Genomic DNA, 16,819 nt, shown 5'->3' on the forward strand with positions numbered 1-16,819 from the left:
AGTAAAAAAACGATACCAGGGCTATGGCAGCTAGCTGATGCCATAACACCAGTATTAAATGTCAAAGTAATGACGTATATATACTGTGGGTGGTAGGATCATAACACCGGTATTTATCGTCAAAGTAATGACATTTATACTTTGGGCGGTCAGCATGTGGTTATGTTGTTTTGCAATATCATATTTGACCACAAGATGGAGCTGGTAGTAAATTTACTGTTTTTACAGAAATCAAAACTGTTCACCTTTAATAAAACTTCCTATCATTCTTCAGTCCAAGGAAAGAAAGCAGATGCATCATGGAAGCTCAGACTCCATCTTTAAGCCTAAAGAAGGAACCAGTTATCAGAGCACATGTTGGACTTAAACTTGCATCCGCTTTCATCTCCTAAATGCAGCATCGCTGGTGAGAATTACTTATCGTCATCTACAGCCTAGCATATTTATTTTATTTCTGTATATTTCATATATTGATTATATGTATCTGTATTTGTTTTTTTCTCAATAGTTTCACCCACCCTGTTTTGTTGTAGCACTGCCCTTGTAAGGACTGCCAGTTATTCACTGTACGGTCCCCCTGAGTTACCAGCATACATGACGGATACAATTTATTTCTTCTCTTCAGCTCACTGCAATAATCAGTCCAGGGGTATTTGGTTGTTTTGTGGTTTATTGTAAAATGGGGATAGGAGAAGGAAATAGTGGGATACTCCAGTTTAACTATAGACAATGTTGAGGACTCCTATCATCTGATACAGCCAGGCTGTTGATTCACTCTGCCACTTTGGATGAATTTGGATTGAGTCTCTTTTTCTTAAGACGACTTGGTGAACAAACAATTATTTTCAGGATACTCACTCCTTAGTATCCTCTTTCTCTTCATCCGCCGACACTTGTCCACTGACTATCCTACAAGCAGGGGTGGCCCCCCTCAGGTCAGGCCCCTTTGACACGAGTCCCTGTACTCACGATACTGTGGTCTCCAGTGTCTCCCCTCTCAGTCAGCTTTTTCTGTGACCTCTGTGTTCAGCTTCTCTCATCCATTCCTCTGGTCCTCAGGATGACCTCCTGCGACCAAATAAGACCTCTACAGAGGAGGAGGCAGCCGCCCTCCGGGATTCTGCTCTCCAGCCAAAGACCCTGCAGCACATGTGCTCCTGGCTTTTATACAGTATCCCAGAATGCACCGAGGCGACCTGCCCTCTGCCAATCACCAGTACTGTATCAAAAGACTATGCACCCATTCGTCAGGTTTCCTGCCACTGTCCAACATGCCTCCCTATTGGACCAGCGTGAAACACTCTTCAGACTGAATGAATCGCATGCTGAGCACAAAGAGCAGACCTCACTAACAGATCCTGCTCTCTGGTAAGCATAAAGCAATATAGTTTTACCTGCAGCCCCTCCGCTAAGCAGACAGAGCTCAAAACTATACTCTCTCCCTAGCACCTACCTAGGAGGGTGTTACATTGTTAATAAAGCTATTGCAGAATAGGAGGGTTTAGCTGCATGCCGAGCTACACACAGAGAAAGGTGTAGCGGGGACAGAACAGAAATATCCTTGCTGTCTGTGAGGAAGCAGTGGTTTCTCTGAAGAGGTCTGACCTGCTACCCTCCCCAGTTAATAAGGACTTGCTAACACCATGTCTACTTCATAGCTGTAAATCCAATCAGCAAAGAGCATGAGCTTTAGGCCTTATTCACACATGGTGTTGTGATCTGTCCCCCATGAAGGGCCACACTTCATCTGAAATTGCACAATTTCAAAGCTGCATGTAATTGCGAATTAGAAGACATCTGTGCAGCCTCATGCACAGATGTCTATGCAAGTCGCACCCGAAATCACCAAAAGAAGTGCTGACACGACTTTATTAAATGCATGCGGCACCACAAAGTCGGCGTCGCACTGATTTGAACAATGCCATTGCTAACAATAGGGTGTGACCGGTCATGCGATTTGACCTGTAAAATTGTATGACAAGTCGCTCAGGTGTGAACGGAGGCTCATTGCCCACATATAGCTCATGTACTTCCATGGACAGCTGAACTTTAGGTACGGAGTCTTTAGTAATGACCAGGAGTCAGCGGGACCAGTTCCCATTCATGTGACCACTGTGACAGACAATCACAGCGGTCATGTGATCCGGCAGTTCTTCCTGTCCCCCAAAGGTCAAAAAGAACCTGTGAAAGGAACGGGACTGGCTCCCGATCATTTGACCACCATGACAGGCAATTACAGTGGTCATGTGATCGGGCAGTTCTTTCTGCACCTCAAAGGCCATAAAGATCCTGTGAAAGGGGCGGGGCGGGCTCCCGATCATGTGACCACCATGACAGACAATCACAGCAGTCATGTGATCGGGCAGTCCTTCCTGCCCTCCCCCCCCCAGGCTGTAAAGACCCAGTGAAAGGGGCAGGACCCACTCCAGATCATGTGACCACAGTGATGAACAATCACAGAGGTCATGTGATCGGGCAGTCCTTCCTGCCCCCCCAGGCTGTAAAGACCCAGTGAAAGGGGTGGGGCGGGCTCCTGATCACCATCCCCTGCCATACTGGCTCCGTCCACTGCCCTACTGACACCAACCTATGCCTTACTGACACCATACACTTCCCTACTGACACCAACCTATGCCTTACTGACACCCTACACTGCCCTACTGACACCAACCTATCCCCTACTGACACCATACACTGCCCTACTGACACTGTCCACTGCCCTACTGACACCAATCTCTGCCCTACTGACACCATACACTGCCCTACTGACACCATACACTGCCCTACTGACACTGTCCACTGCCCTACTGACACCATACACTGCCCTACTGACACCGTCCACTGCCCTACTGACACCATACACTGCCCTACTGACACTAGCCACTGCCCTACTGACACCATACACTGCCCTACTGACACTGTCCACTGCCCTACTGACACCATACACTGCCCTACTGACACTGTCCACTGCCCTACTGACACCATACACTGCCCTACTGACACTGTCCACTGCCCTACTGACACCATACACTGCCCTACTAACACCATACACTGCCCTACTGACACTGTCCACTGCCCTACTGACACCAATCTCTGCCCTACTGACACCATACACTGCCCTACTGACACTAGCCACTGCCCTACTGACACCATACACTGCCCTACTGACACCATCCACTGCCCTACTGACACCATACACTGCCCTACTGACACCATCCACTGCCCTACTGACACCATACACTGCCCTACTGACACAGTCCACTGCCCTACTGACTCCATCCTCTGCCCTACTGACACCGTCCACTGCTTTAGTGTAGAGCTACACAGTTAATTGTTAAAAATCACGATCTCGATTCACCCCCTCCCCTCCTCACGATCTTAAAATGGCATGTCCTCGATTCTTACATGAGTGTTCTCTGCTCACTCACAGCTGTCCAAGAAAAAAAGAGCCTCCAGCAAATGTTTATCAACATTGGTAAGGCTGCTATAACTATAAACACAATGTTGTACAATGTATCATTTCCTTCTTTCAGATCAAAGGAATGAGGGCAGTTTAACCTCATAAAGACGAAGCATTTTTCTGACACTCCTTACTTACAAGTTAAAATCAGTATCTATCAGTCTCTTATCAATTACATTATATATATTTTTTATGCAGAGACCCTAGAGAATAAAACGGCGATCGTTGCAATCTTTTATGTCACACTGTATTTTCGCAGAAGTCTTTCGAACGCAGTTTTTGGGGAAAAAACACACTTTAACTAATTAAAAAAAAAAACAGTAAAGTTAGCCCAATTTTTTTTTGTATAATGTAAAAGATGATGTTACCCTGAGAATTGTGATCTTTATTCTAAGCAAAAAAATTGTGATTCTCATTTTATCCAGAATTGTGCAGCTCTACCGTCCACTGCTCTACTGACACCAACCACTGCCCTACTGACGCCAACCTCTGCTCTACTGACACCATACACTGCCCTACTGATACCAACCTATGCCTTACTGACACCATACACTGCCCTACTGACACCATACACTGCCCTACTGATACCAACCTATGCCTTACTGACACCATACAGTGCCCTACTGACACCGTCCTCTGCTCTACTGACATCAACCACTGCCCTACTGACATCAACCTATGCCCTACTGACACCATACACTGCTCTACTGACACTGTCCACAGAGTTTCTGTCATTGGTATGTGTGTGGGCAGCCTTGGCCCGGTGTCTGCGGCCATTACTTATTAGTTATAATGGGTGCCATTGGTGTGGAGGGTCATTGCTCGCCTCCTCAGGGTTTCTGTCATTGGTATGCGTGTGGGCAGCCTTGGTCCGGTGTCTGCAGCCATTACTTATTGGTTATAAAGTGACATTGGTGTGGAGGGTCATTGCTCGCCTCCTCAGGGTTTCTGTTATTGGTATATGTGTGGGCAGCCTTGGTCCGGTGTCTGTGGCCATTACTTATTGGTTATAATGGGTGACATTGGTGTGGAGGGTCATTGCTCGCCTCCTCAGGGTTCCTGTCATTGGTATGTGTGTGGGCAGCCTTGGCTCGGTGTCTGCGGCCATTACTTATTGGTTATAATGGGTGACATTGGTGTGGAGGGTCATTGCTCGTTGTCTCCTCAGGATTTTCTGTCATTGGTATGTATGTGGGCAGCCTTGGCCCGGTGTGTGCGGCCATTACTTATTGGTTATAATGGGTGCCATTGGTGTGGAGGGTCATTGCTCGCCTCCTCAGGGTTTCTGTCATTGGTATGCGTGTGGGCAGCCTTGGTCCGGTGTCTGCAGCCATTACTTATTGGTTATAAAGTGACATTGGTGTGGAGGGTCATTGCTCGCCTCCTCAGGGTTTCTGTTATTGGTATGTGTGTGGGCAGCCTTAGCCCGGTGTCTGCGGCCATTACTTATTGGTTATAATGGGTGACATTGGTGTGGAGGGTCATTGCTTGCCTCCTCGGTTTCTGTCATTGGTATGTGTGTGGGCAGCCTTGGTCCGGTGTCTGCAGCCATTACTTATTGGTTATAATGGGTGACATTGGTGTGGAGGGTCATTGCTCGCCTCCTCAGGGTTTCTGTTATTGGTATGTGTGTGGGCAGCCTTGGCTTGGTGTCTGTGGCCATTACTTATTGGTTATAATGGGTGACATTGGTGTGGAGGGTCATTGCTCGCCTCCTCAGGGTTCCTGTCATTGGTATGTGTGTGGGCAGCCTTGGCTCGGTGTCTGCGGAGATTACTTATTGGTTATAATGGGTGACATTGGTGTGGAGGGTCATTGCTCGTTGTCTCCTCAGAGTTTCTGTCATTGGTATGCGTGTGGGCAGCCTTGGTCCGGTGTCTGCAGCCATTACTTATTGGTTATAAAGTGACATTGGTGTGGAGGGTCATTGCTCGCCTCCTCAGGGTTTCTGTTATTGGTATGTGTGTGGGCAGCCTTAGCCCGGTGTCTGCGGCCATTACTTATTGGTTATAATGGGTGACATTGGTGTGGAGGGTCATTGCTTGCCTCCTCAGGGTTTCTGTCATTGGTATGTGTGTGGGCAGCCTTGGTCCGGTGTCTGCAGCCATTACTTATTGGTTATAATGGGTGACATTGGTGTGGAGGGTCATTGCTCGCCTCCTCAGGGTTTCTGTTATTGGTATGTGTGTGGGCAGCCTTGGCTTGGTGTCTGTGGCCATTACTTATTGGTTATAATGGGTGACATTGGTGTGGAGGGTCATTGCTCGCCTCCTCAGGGTTCCTGTCATTGGTATGTGTGTGGGCAGCCTTGGCTCGGTGTCTGCGGAGATTACTTATTGGTTATAATGGGTGACATTGGTGTGGAGGGTCATTGCTCGTTGTCTCCTCAGGGTTTCTGTCATTGGTATGCGTGTGGGCAGCCTTGGTCCGGTGTCTGCAGCCATTACTTATTGGTTATAAAGTGACATTGGTGTGGAGGGTCATTGCTCGCCTCCTCAGGGTTTCTGTTATTGGTATGTGTGTGGGCAGCCTTAGCCCGGTGTCTGCGGCCATTACTTATTGGTTATAATGGGTGACATTGGTGTGGAGGGTCATTGCTTGCCTCCTCAGGGTTTCTGTCATTGGTATGTGTGTGGGCAGCCTTGGTCCGGTGTCTGCAGCCATTACTTATTGGTTATAATGGGTGACATTGGTGTGGAGGGTCATTGCTCGCCTCCTCAGGGTTTCTGTTATTGGTATGTGTGTGGGCAGCCTTGGCTTGGTGTCTGTGGCCATTACTTATTGGTTATAATGGGTGACATTGGTGTGGAGGGTCATTGCTCGCCTCCTCAGGGTTCCTGTCATTGGTATGTGTGTGGGCAGCCTTGGCTCGGTGTCTGCGGAGATTACTTATTGGTTATAATGGGTGACATTGGTGTGGAGGGTCATTGCTCGTTGTCTCCTCAGGGTTTCTGTCATTGGTATGCGTGTGGGCAGCCTTGGTCCGGTGTCTGCAGCCATTACTTATTGGTTATAAAGTGACATTGGTGTGGAGGGTCATTGCTCGCCTCCTCAGGGTTTCTGTTATTGGTATGTGTGTGGGCAGCCTTAGCCCGGTGTCTGCGGCCATTACTTATTGGTTATAATGGGTGACATTGGTGTGGAGGGTCATTGCTTGCCTCCTCGGTTTCTGTCATTGGTATGTGTGTGGGCAGCCTTGGTCCGGTGTCTGCAGCCATTACTTATTGGTTATAATGGGTGACATTGGTGTGGAGGGTCATTGCTTGCCTCCTCGGTTTCTGTCATTGGTATGTGTGTGGGCAGCCTTGGTCCGGTGTCTGCAGCCATTACTTATTGGTTATAATGGGTGACATTGGTGTGGAGGGTCATTGCTCGCCTCCTCAGGGTTTCTGTTATTGGTATGTGTGTGGGCAGCCTTGGCTTGGTGTCTGTGGCCATTACTTATTGGTTATAATGGGTGACATTGGTGTGGAGGGTCATTGCTCGCCTCCTCAGGGTTTCTGTTATTGGTATGTGTGTGGGCAGCCTTGGTCCGGTGTCTGCAGCCATTACTTATTGGTTATAAAGTGACATTGGTGTGGAGGGTCATTGCTCGCCTCCTCAGGGTTCCTGTCATTGGTATGTGTGTGTGGGCAGCCTTGGCCCAGTGTCTGCGCCCATTACTTATTGGTTATAATGGGTGACATTGGTGTGGAGGGTCATTGCTCGCCTCCTGAGTGTTTCTGTCATTGGTCATCCCCTCCCCCCTTGTTTCAGTCACAGGTTCTCCTCCCGCCAAAGCCGAAGAGGAGGAAGGGGCGGGGCCGCTCATGCGCGCTAGTCCCCCGTTACCCGGGGACAGCGCCGGACGGATTCCCGTGCTGAGTCAGCCCTGCGACCGGGGAGCAGAGCTCGGCGGAAAGCAAGAGGGCAAAGCGATGCCCCGGAGGAAAGTAAGTGAGGGGAGCCAAGAACGGAACAGGGGCGGCTAATGGCGGGTCGCGGTGCCAGAAGGCGCGTATGCCTGGCCCTTTCCGATAGGGAGCGGTGACCGTCCACCACAGTCCGGGGCCTGCGAGCTGCCGCAGCTAGGAGCGGCTTATTTCTACATTATCCTGCAGCAGGTTGGACGGCAGGGACGCAACGTAAAGCAGGCCTGTGTGTCGGTTAGCTCGTGATACATGCTTATTGGTTCGCTGGTTGGCAGGGTTGCGCGGCCATTGGTGCCTGGCCTGGCGGTGCTCTCTCTGATAGGCTGCACGTGTTGTCATTCACAGCTGGCGCCTTGTGTATGGTCGCGCTCTCATTGATAGGCAACAAGAGGCTTGGCCACGCCTCGCTTCACCGGATTGGTGGCTTCGTTAGTTCAGTGGATGTTATTGGACAGTGTCCCTGTACGTTAGCTGGATGACTGGATTTGATTGGCAGCGAGCTGCCCCTGGTAATTATTGCACCAATGAGATCCCAGAAAGGCGTGGCAATAACAAACGGATTGTAAAAGTATCAGATATCACATGGGGCTGGTGTACAAAGAGTGCTGCACTGTGTACAGGGCTACAGGGGGCGTGTGCCTGCCCCAGCCCTTCTGTGTGTGGCAGCTCCATGCCTGCTCATTCTCTTCCTGTCCCTGTATATCAGGCCTGAGACCTGCTCCAGTGTGATGCATGCCATGCTCAGGTCATTCAGTGAAGCAGTCTTCTTTTATCTTCTGATCATTGGTGCTCTTTGGGATTGAGACATGGCTGGCATGTTCAGCTGATCATTGGCTATTGATCACTTCTGAAGCAATCATGTTTAGTTTTATATAAAGTATCAATATGTGGATTGATACAGTTGGGGTTGTATTGAGCAATAGTTATGGGTAGTGTGAGAATTTTAATACTAATTGAACCTTTGTACTTAGGTTGATGCAGCATTAGTCTGTCGCCTGCTGCCTCAACGCTGAAAACTGATCGAACAGCAGTTCTCAGGGCTTTGGTGCGCAGAGATCCAGGACTGTCAGTCGCCAGCTCTTCCCCCCTCCAGAGCTTGCCAGAGCACCAGGCTTTTCGGGTGGGGGTGGGATCGGCTGGCTCAGGCTCTCAGTGAATCCCTAAGAGGCTGAGGCAGGGGCCGGTCCAGGCATTTGGGTGGATCCTGACATTAAAGCGGTAGTATACTGTGCTTTTTACCTACAGGTAAGCCTATAATAAGGTATTCACCCTGCATGCAGCGGCACATGCGCTCTGAAGGTCCGGCGTATCTTGCCGGGCCTTCAGAGCCCCTTGCTGGAAAGTGAACTCCTGTTGCGCATGCACGGGAGTGGTGTCATCACGGCTTAGGTCACTCACAGCACCGGAGCCACCGAACCCGGATGAGAAGCTGAGGGAACATGTCAGTTCCTTCAGCGGTGTCTGGGCTACGTTCTAAGGTAAGTATTTCATAATGCCTATTGTCCTGCAGAGTTGTTTTTTTACACCGGGGATACAACTGCTTTAAAGCTGAGTTCCACCCACATTGCCATGTTTGCACCATCTGCTTTGTAGAAGCAAGTTAAACTACATCGGACTTTTTTTTTTTTTCTTTTTGGTTGATTTACCTGGTTTCCATGGGGTAATCTGTTTTCTTCCTCTTTAGCACCGCCGTGGTGACGCATCTCATTTCTGCGATCGGATCGTGCCCTTCTCCCCCCTCCCCCGCCTTCTGGGACTAGTCAGAAAGCGACTTGCGCATGCGCAGCAGGAAACTGGCCGTGAAGACTTCACTGCTGGTTTCCCTTACTAGCAATGCCTGCACCTGAAGTCAATGGATGGATCGGCTAGGGGCACCGACTTTACCCCCTCCCTGGACAGGTAAGCGTCCTTATTTTAAAAGTCAGCAGCTACAGTATTTGTAGCTGCTGACTTTATTTTTTTCCCAGGCTGGAACTCCGCTTTAAAGATGGGATCTCTCCATAGTCTGGACCAGCAGAGTGATGTCCACTGCCAGCTGAATGCCAGTCGCAGGAGTGCAGACCGAAGTGCACTCCTCTGATCTACTGGAGAAGTGGGAGCAAAAGAGCTTTGGCCCTATTTCTCCTTTTAGACGTCGTTTACATCGGTGCAAATTCTCATGCAATTTGACAGTTCTATATCACATAAGTCCTACCCAATGGAACCATTCAAATTGCTACAACTCATGTCACAGCGACTCAGGAAAGGTTCCTGCATTACTTTTTTTTTTTTTCTGATTTCAATGCAACTTGCATAGACTTCTGTTAAACGAAGTCACAAGCCACAATGAAATCGCAGGTGCAAATCGATCACTGATCTGTGCTGTAGTAGCAATGCATGATTTCAAAGTCACGCTGGGGGAACCAGGGCTTAAAGTGGTTGTAAAGGCTGAAAGTTTTTTTTATCTATGTATAAAGGTAAAAAACCTTCAGTGTGCAGCTTCCCCCCCCCCCTAATACTTACCTAAGCCTAAATCTCCATCCAGTGATGTGCATGAGACCTGGGTCTCTCCCTCCTTATTGGCTGAGATGCTATTGGCTCCCACTGCTGTCAATCACAGCCAGTGGGGCAGGGCTGAGCCACTCTCTCTGTGTCTTATGGATGGTAAGAGCTGGCTCAGGAGCAAGCACACATGAGTGCCCCCAAAAAGGAAGAAACTTGCTGAGTGGGATGGGTTGTAACCAGATTAAAGATTTAAATGGGTTCAGATCGCACCAAAGTTGTGCATGCACTAAATTTGGAACCTCACTACAACTGGATCCTGTGGTCCTTTTGTACCATGCGATCCAGTACAGGCAAACGCACCGCGTTTGCGGTGTTAAGATTGCACTGACAACTGCTGCAGAGCCCCGTGGGCAGTGCGATTAAAATGTAGCGCAGGAAGCATGGACGAACCATGGGTTTCCCACACCAAATTTGAGTGTGAACCTATGCTTACAGGGGCACAGGCAGCATTAAAGAGGTTGTAAACTCAAATTTTTTTTTTTTTCGTCTTCACCCTGAAAGAGAAACGCATAATGAGCTAGTATGCATCGTATACTAGCTCATTATGCAATACTTACCTTAGAACGAGCCCCCGCCGCGCCGTCCGCTCACCTCTATGACGGACGACATGTTCAGTCGCCCGTCTTCCGGTGATCGCGGGATCTGGCCATCTGATTGGCCGGAGCCGCGGTGACGTCACTCCCACGCGCGGGAGCCGACGGTCATGGGACTCTGAAGGAACGGGACCAGCGGCCGTTCCTTCAGAGCGCATGCGCCAGTGACGTCACTGGCTGCATGTAAGGTAAATATATCCTAAACTGTACATGTTTAGGAGATATTTACAGTACCTATAGGTAAGCCTTATTATAGGCTTACCTATAGGTAAAAGTTACAGAGGAGGGTTTACTTCCTCTTTAAAAACTGGAAGGGGTTCTTATCCTTCTTCACTCTATCCAAAACTTAAGAAGAGACTGGCCTTTAGTGACACTTTCAGCACTTCAATACTGGGCACTTTCACCCCCTTCCTGTCCAGGCCAATTTTCAACTCCCACTTTGAATGACAATTGTGCAGTCATGCAGTACTGTATCCAAATAAAATTTTTATAATTTTCTTCCCACAAATAGAGCTTTCATTTGGTGGTATTTAATCACTGCTGGATTTTTTATTTTTTTGCTAAAAAAACAAAAAAAAAAGAGATTTTGAGGAGGAAGGAAAGCTTTTCTTAGTTTGTCAGTAAATTTTGTAAATAAGTAATTTTTCTCCTTCACTGATGTGTACTGATGAGGCAGCACTGACTGGCATCACTAATGGGCATTGATTAATGTCACTGCTGGGCTCAGTGGACACAGCCAATCACATGGTTTAAGAGCCGAGTCATTGGCTCTTTACCCAGATCGAGGGCGTGCAATAATGGTGACACAGGGGCGATGTCATATGTTGTCGCCCCAGAGCGAGAGGGGATCCCACCCGCCTTTATTTTTCTATACGGCTGCAGGTAGTATAGCACTCCTTTCCCCAACATTTTTCGCCAGATCACATATTCACAAGCCCAGCAAATCCAGCAGTGTTCTGTAGTGATCTCCTGCACACCTGTGACGTCACCTGTCACCAGGAGCCAGCTATTTCTTCTTGGTTTTTCTTTGTCCTTTCAGACAGCCTCCTGATAAGCAGGTGGCCAATCATAGGGGAGTCGGCACCCCCATGGCTTATCATCTGGGGGCAGACTGCAAGAACCAGGAAGAGGAGACAGTCCAATGAGGCTGCAGGCAGTAAGGGTAGGAATCCAGGAAGTGCAGAGAAAAATGCTATTAAAAAGATTGCAGTTGTGATAGAGAAGATTGGTAGGAATAGATTGCTGGAAGGAGGGTCTGCTTTCAAGCAGGTCTGACCTTTTTGTAAGCCCATACCCACAGGTGTCAGTGTTGCTTGTAGGCTCCCTGCAGCTAATCTTTTCTCACTACTGATGTACCAGGTCTTCGTCTGCTTGGTGTGGCATTGACCTTCTTGGTAGAGGATCGGGGCTTTGCTTCCTAATGTCAGAGCTGCCCATCGATGACTGGTGGGGTAATGTTAAAAAAGCAGACGGGGAGGTAGGAGAGGCACAGATCTACAGAATGAATGAAACGGGGCGATCCTTGCGCTCCATCTCCTCAGGTACAGCTTTTTCTCCAGCAAGGTGAAGAGTGAGCAGCACAGTAGTGACCTCCCCAAATCTCCTTAGATCTCACACTGTAGATATATAAACCTAAGACTGTATGTAGCAGCATGTCAGGAATTTATTGTTTTGCAGGAGGATTCTCTTCACTGCTGAAATGTTCAGGCTGGTCATGTGAAGCCCAGGGTATTTTTTGTCATCGACATTGGGTGCTTTTCTCTGCATTAATGTACTTTGGGTGCAGGGTGCTGCAGTGAAGCCATGCACTCACAGGGAGTGGATTGATCAACACTGGCCTGGAAAAGGACCAGGCTGGACCACAGAGCAGGTGTCAGAGAGGAGGTGAGTATTGCAGCCAAAGCTCCTTGATTTCTAAAACGCATGGGGCAGTGATTCAATAAAAAGTGGAATTGGGGTTTAAGAAGGTTCAGGTAGTTGTTTATGGCTTAAGATCTTTGTTACATAGGTCTGATACATGAGAATATACTTTGGGTCTAAACGCTTACCAGAGTGTTTTGGGGGAAGTAAGTATTTGCTGCAGTGAATGTAAAGTAAACCCGTTTCTTTGCCCTAAGGCCCCTTTCACACAGGCAGACCGTTCCCGCCTGTTCCTTTTTTTTTGTCTGATCTGAACGGTCCCCCCCATGCATTCCTATGGGGCATCGGATGGCAGCGGAGACATGTCTGCTGACATCCGACCCGATCCGTCAAATCTGGACGGATGGAAACCCTATTTTCCATCCGTCCAGCGGATCGGATGAGAACGGACCGACGGTCCATTCCCATCCGATTTCCCCCATAGAGATGCATGGGGAACTGACAGCTGTCTCCCCACACAGCGCGGAGACACAGCTGTCATCCTCCTGCTCAGCGGGGGATCGGCTGCTCGATCCCCCGCTGAGAAAAACGGCATCCGTCCGACGGACGAATAGTGTGAAAGGAGCCTAAATGTTTACAGCACAGGCTTTTGCTTTTAAAGCTGACGTGTTCGCATCTTGATGAGCTTCAGCCCCCATTCACATTGAGTGCTGCTTGTACAATTTCAAAGCAGCATGTCAGTGCGACTTTTAAGACATCTGTGCGGCTTCATGCACCGATGTCTATTGAAGTTGCACCCGAAACTGCCAAAAGTAGTGCAGGAACTACTTTTTCAAATTGATGCGGCACAGCAAAATTGGCATTGCATCAATTTGACCACTGCCATAGGATGCCATCTGTCATGTAATTTGACCAATGTCCAAAAAGTTAGCACATTGTGTAGTTATAGTTATCTAATTATACTTCAAAACACATGTACATACAACCTAAACTTTGTTTTTGATATAGCGGGAAAAGTTCACAACCACCGTCAGGTATTTTATTACTGTCTGTACCATCATACTCTCACCTCTTGTTGTCAGCCAAAGGACAGGAAGTAAATGGAAACCTCCCCAATGCATTCCACCTATTGTCATCAGAACATGGGGACCCTTCGGGGCAATGCCTACCAGCGTCCACTTATGGTTTTGTGTTCATTAAGGTTTACGTTTCAGATTGTGTAATTGGCTAGATGTATGAAATTTAGCTCAGGTATAGTCAGTGTGTATTTTTATTTTATTTATTTATTTTCTCACCGTACATACCTGGTTACTAATTATTTTATTGTTCCTCATAAATATTTAGGAGCCAGAAGGTGTTGCAAGGAGATAGAGATGTTGCAGGTCTGATTCATGTAAGTGGAAGTGCATAATGTACAGTTTCAGGCATTTTGTTAGCATACTATAGTAAGGTTACAAGGTCAGCTTGATGTCAGAAGAAATGAAGCATGTGATAGGAATTTACTGTTGAGAAATTGGTACCAGACTTGCATTATGAGCAGCAGAGCCTTAAAGCAGAACTGGGTTAAATGGCTTATCACAATGGAAAAGAAGCCCGTGTTAAGTGAAAGGTAGAGGATGCTTTTTGCTAGTTACAGTTCTGCATAGCTAGTTTTGTGGTTTACATGAGCTGCTCTATATAGCCAGGCAGATGGCAAACTACTTTCTTATGCTGGCCATAGACTGTTCAAATTTCAGCTGATTCCTGCTGAATTGGCTGAAATTCTCAAAGTGAATCCAGCAGTAAGCCCCGCAGGTAATCGCTGGCTGTGCAGAGAGCCACATATAGCTCTGGCAGCCAGTGACCTGTCTTTATAGTGAATGGGGCTGAGAGCCACAGCAGGAATCGGATTCCTCCTGCCCCTGTTTGCATTCGCCCTAATCGCCAGTGTGAATGCAGCCTAAGAGTCTGATGGCTGGATGGTGCGCTCAGTCGTACTTCTTTTTAGGGCAGTATGCATCCAGGAATGGAATCCCAAAATGCAGGCAGCTTACGTTCTGTGCACTCGCCCCTGGATGCATACTGCCCTAAATGTACATAATGCTAGGTTCACTGCCCAGCTGCAACAGCTGTCAATGTTCTAGAGCTTGACAGGCTGCTGGGAGTGGGGCTTGACAGTGCAAATGAAGCCGTAAGCCCCTTTTTACACGGGAGAGCTGATCGCAACCACCGGTCAGGTTTCCGAGCGCTCCTGAACAGAAGGTCCAGGCTTCCTTCTGGACAGGAGGGTGTAAATAGTCTTGTGTCCATTAACAACTGCCTACCTCTGGATCAAATCTGGTCTGTTAAAAAAAAAAAAAATGGAAGGGGATCCATTCTCTTCCATTTAGGCAGATTGGATCGAATGGAAGTTGGGTGTAAACAGCAGAGTCAACTTACACCTGGCTGCCCATAGAGCGGGCTCTGTCAATGTCTGCTCTGCAGAAACTGAGCAGACACGGATGTGTCACCTGCCCACTCTGCTCCAATCAGCAGGGGATCTGTGAGCTGATCCCCCTGCTGATCGGAACAGAATCTGCCTCGTTCGAAAAGGGCCTTAATCACAAGCTGTGCAAAGCTACAGAATTTAAAATGCAAATTTAGCAGTTTGCATGAAGTTCTGCTTTAAAAGATGTTTGTGCTCTAAAATATATCCAGTATTGTTGGTGCCTTCATTGCTGCCAGGCCTCTCTTAAATTTACTGACCACACAAGTAACCATTGGCTGTAGTGATGTGAACTGACGTTTGTTGCTCTACAATGAGGTTGAAGTTAACAGGAGAGGTAAGTTTTCTTATAAAAGGTCTAAGTTAAGACAAAGTATTTACAGGACCCGTTGTATGTTTTTCTTAAGTCCAAGTTAACAAAGGCTTCATCTTGTAACTGCTTGTCTAAAGAGTGGTGTGTACAGCAAGTCTTTTAAAACTTTAAACTGCTTTCTTGAGGCTCTGTAGCAGTCTTTAGCTACATCCTGGCAGCATTGAACATGGATCCCAATAGAAGTGCCAGCTTTCCTTTAAAAGATTGGTTCAATTTTTAAAGGAAAAGGGAAAAAAAAAGATAAATGCAAATTTTTTTAAATATGCATTTACTTTTTTTTTTTTTTTTTGTAGTAGCCTTGGAAGCATTGCACCCACAATTAGCACATCGTGAGTGCCATGCAGGACTCCTTCAGACTGTCAGGGTAAGCTGTCTGTACATCTTACTTCCAAAGATGGGAAGACTCAATGAACTACAAAAGCTCTCAACAGCGCCATGGTAGTTCATTGAGAACTACAAGCCAACAGCCGCAAAGACTGACGGTACTTGTAGTTCATTCATTTTACAGGGATCTGTGAATCACTGGTGTGGCCATGTGGGCTCCTAGTTCTGAAACAGCCTTTATTTTTTGCTAACCCCACTGGCTCAGCTGTCATACTTTAGACAGAGGGAGGTACATTGACTGCTGGCTTTGCCTGTTAAAATGAAACACAGCTCAAAAAGAATGAATACATTTTTAATAAAGGCTTGCAAAAGGAAAAAGTATATAAACAAATCAGTTATAGCTATTAGGTTAGGCATTTAGACACTTTTCCTTTGGTCACAAAGGTATTAAAAAAATAAAAAAAAGTCACACCTTTTCCTTGTGAACAGGGCCTTAATGCTGCTTTCTATTGCGAGCCCGGGCAGCCATGATGGGAAGGTTGGGTTCTGGGCTCACAGGAAATGAGTTGATAGTTTCTGGCTGTCATTCAGCCCAGATGAATGGCAGTATCTAGTGGTGAAGTCCTGTGACCTGGGTTTGCTTCTTGTCCAGCAAAGCCTTTTCTATAGGACGTTCTGGCAGGCAGTTGCACATTGACCTCAAAAACACTGCAAGATGACATTGTATCTTCCGCAACGTGAAGCAGAGGGAGTAGAGGTAAGTGCAGGAGCGAGGAATAATGCAAGTACTAGGGATCGACCGATTATCAGTGGGGCTGATTATCAGAGAACAATATTCACTTTTTTTTTAATTTTTTTTTTTTAAAGTATCGGCCACAGACTTGCCAATATGACCAATATTGCTTCAAGTGGTTGTACCGGAGTGATGCCTGCAGCTACAGACATCACCCCAGTATTGTTTTTTATAGCCCACAGTCTGCTTTCTTGAAATAACTGATGCGGCAGCGCAGCCGCTCGGTTGTTATTACAAGCAGCGGGAAGAGACGAGCCCGCCGCTCCACCCAGGTCTCCTGTCCCACCGGGAGGCCTGAGCGACCAGTCGGCATGTGAGGCATTCTGTGAATGGCGACCTTGCTGAGTTAGGGACCCTCTGTGTTGGCCATGCAGCACAGAAGGGCAGCCACCCAGCATGGAACCTTGAAAATCGTGACATCGCTGTAACAGTCTCTACAGTTTCCACATTGGTCCATTGAGTATGGCATATACATGCTTTACGTTGATCCAAGATGG

General features: G+C 47.6%; 1 protein-coding gene across 6 annotated transcripts in view; it reads left to right on the forward strand.

Annotated features, from left to right (window-relative positions):
- Window positions 1-7,256: 7,256 nt before the first annotated feature.
- Window positions 7,257-16,819, forward strand: part of KAT7 (lysine acetyltransferase 7) — a 72,307-nt gene continuing 62,744 nt past the window's right edge. For 5 of the 6 annotated variants that reach the window (XM_082271279.1, XM_082271281.1, XM_082271280.1 and 2 more), the window contains exon 1: window positions 7,265-7,392. In XM_082271279.1, the coding sequence (XP_082127405.1) occupies window positions 7,270-7,392 (123 nt within the window). In that variant the 5' untranslated portion in view covers window positions 7,265-7,269. Of the gene's footprint in view, window positions 7,393-13,712; window positions 13,762-16,819 lie in introns of all 6 variants that reach the window. The other variant, XM_082271283.1, reaches the window with a different exon arrangement.

Source organism: Pelophylax lessonae (genome assembly GCF_965119305.1).
Source record: "Pelophylax lessonae genome assembly, chromosome: 11".
NCBI classification, from domain to species: domain Eukaryota; kingdom Metazoa; phylum Chordata; class Amphibia; order Anura; family Ranidae; genus Pelophylax; species Pelophylax lessonae.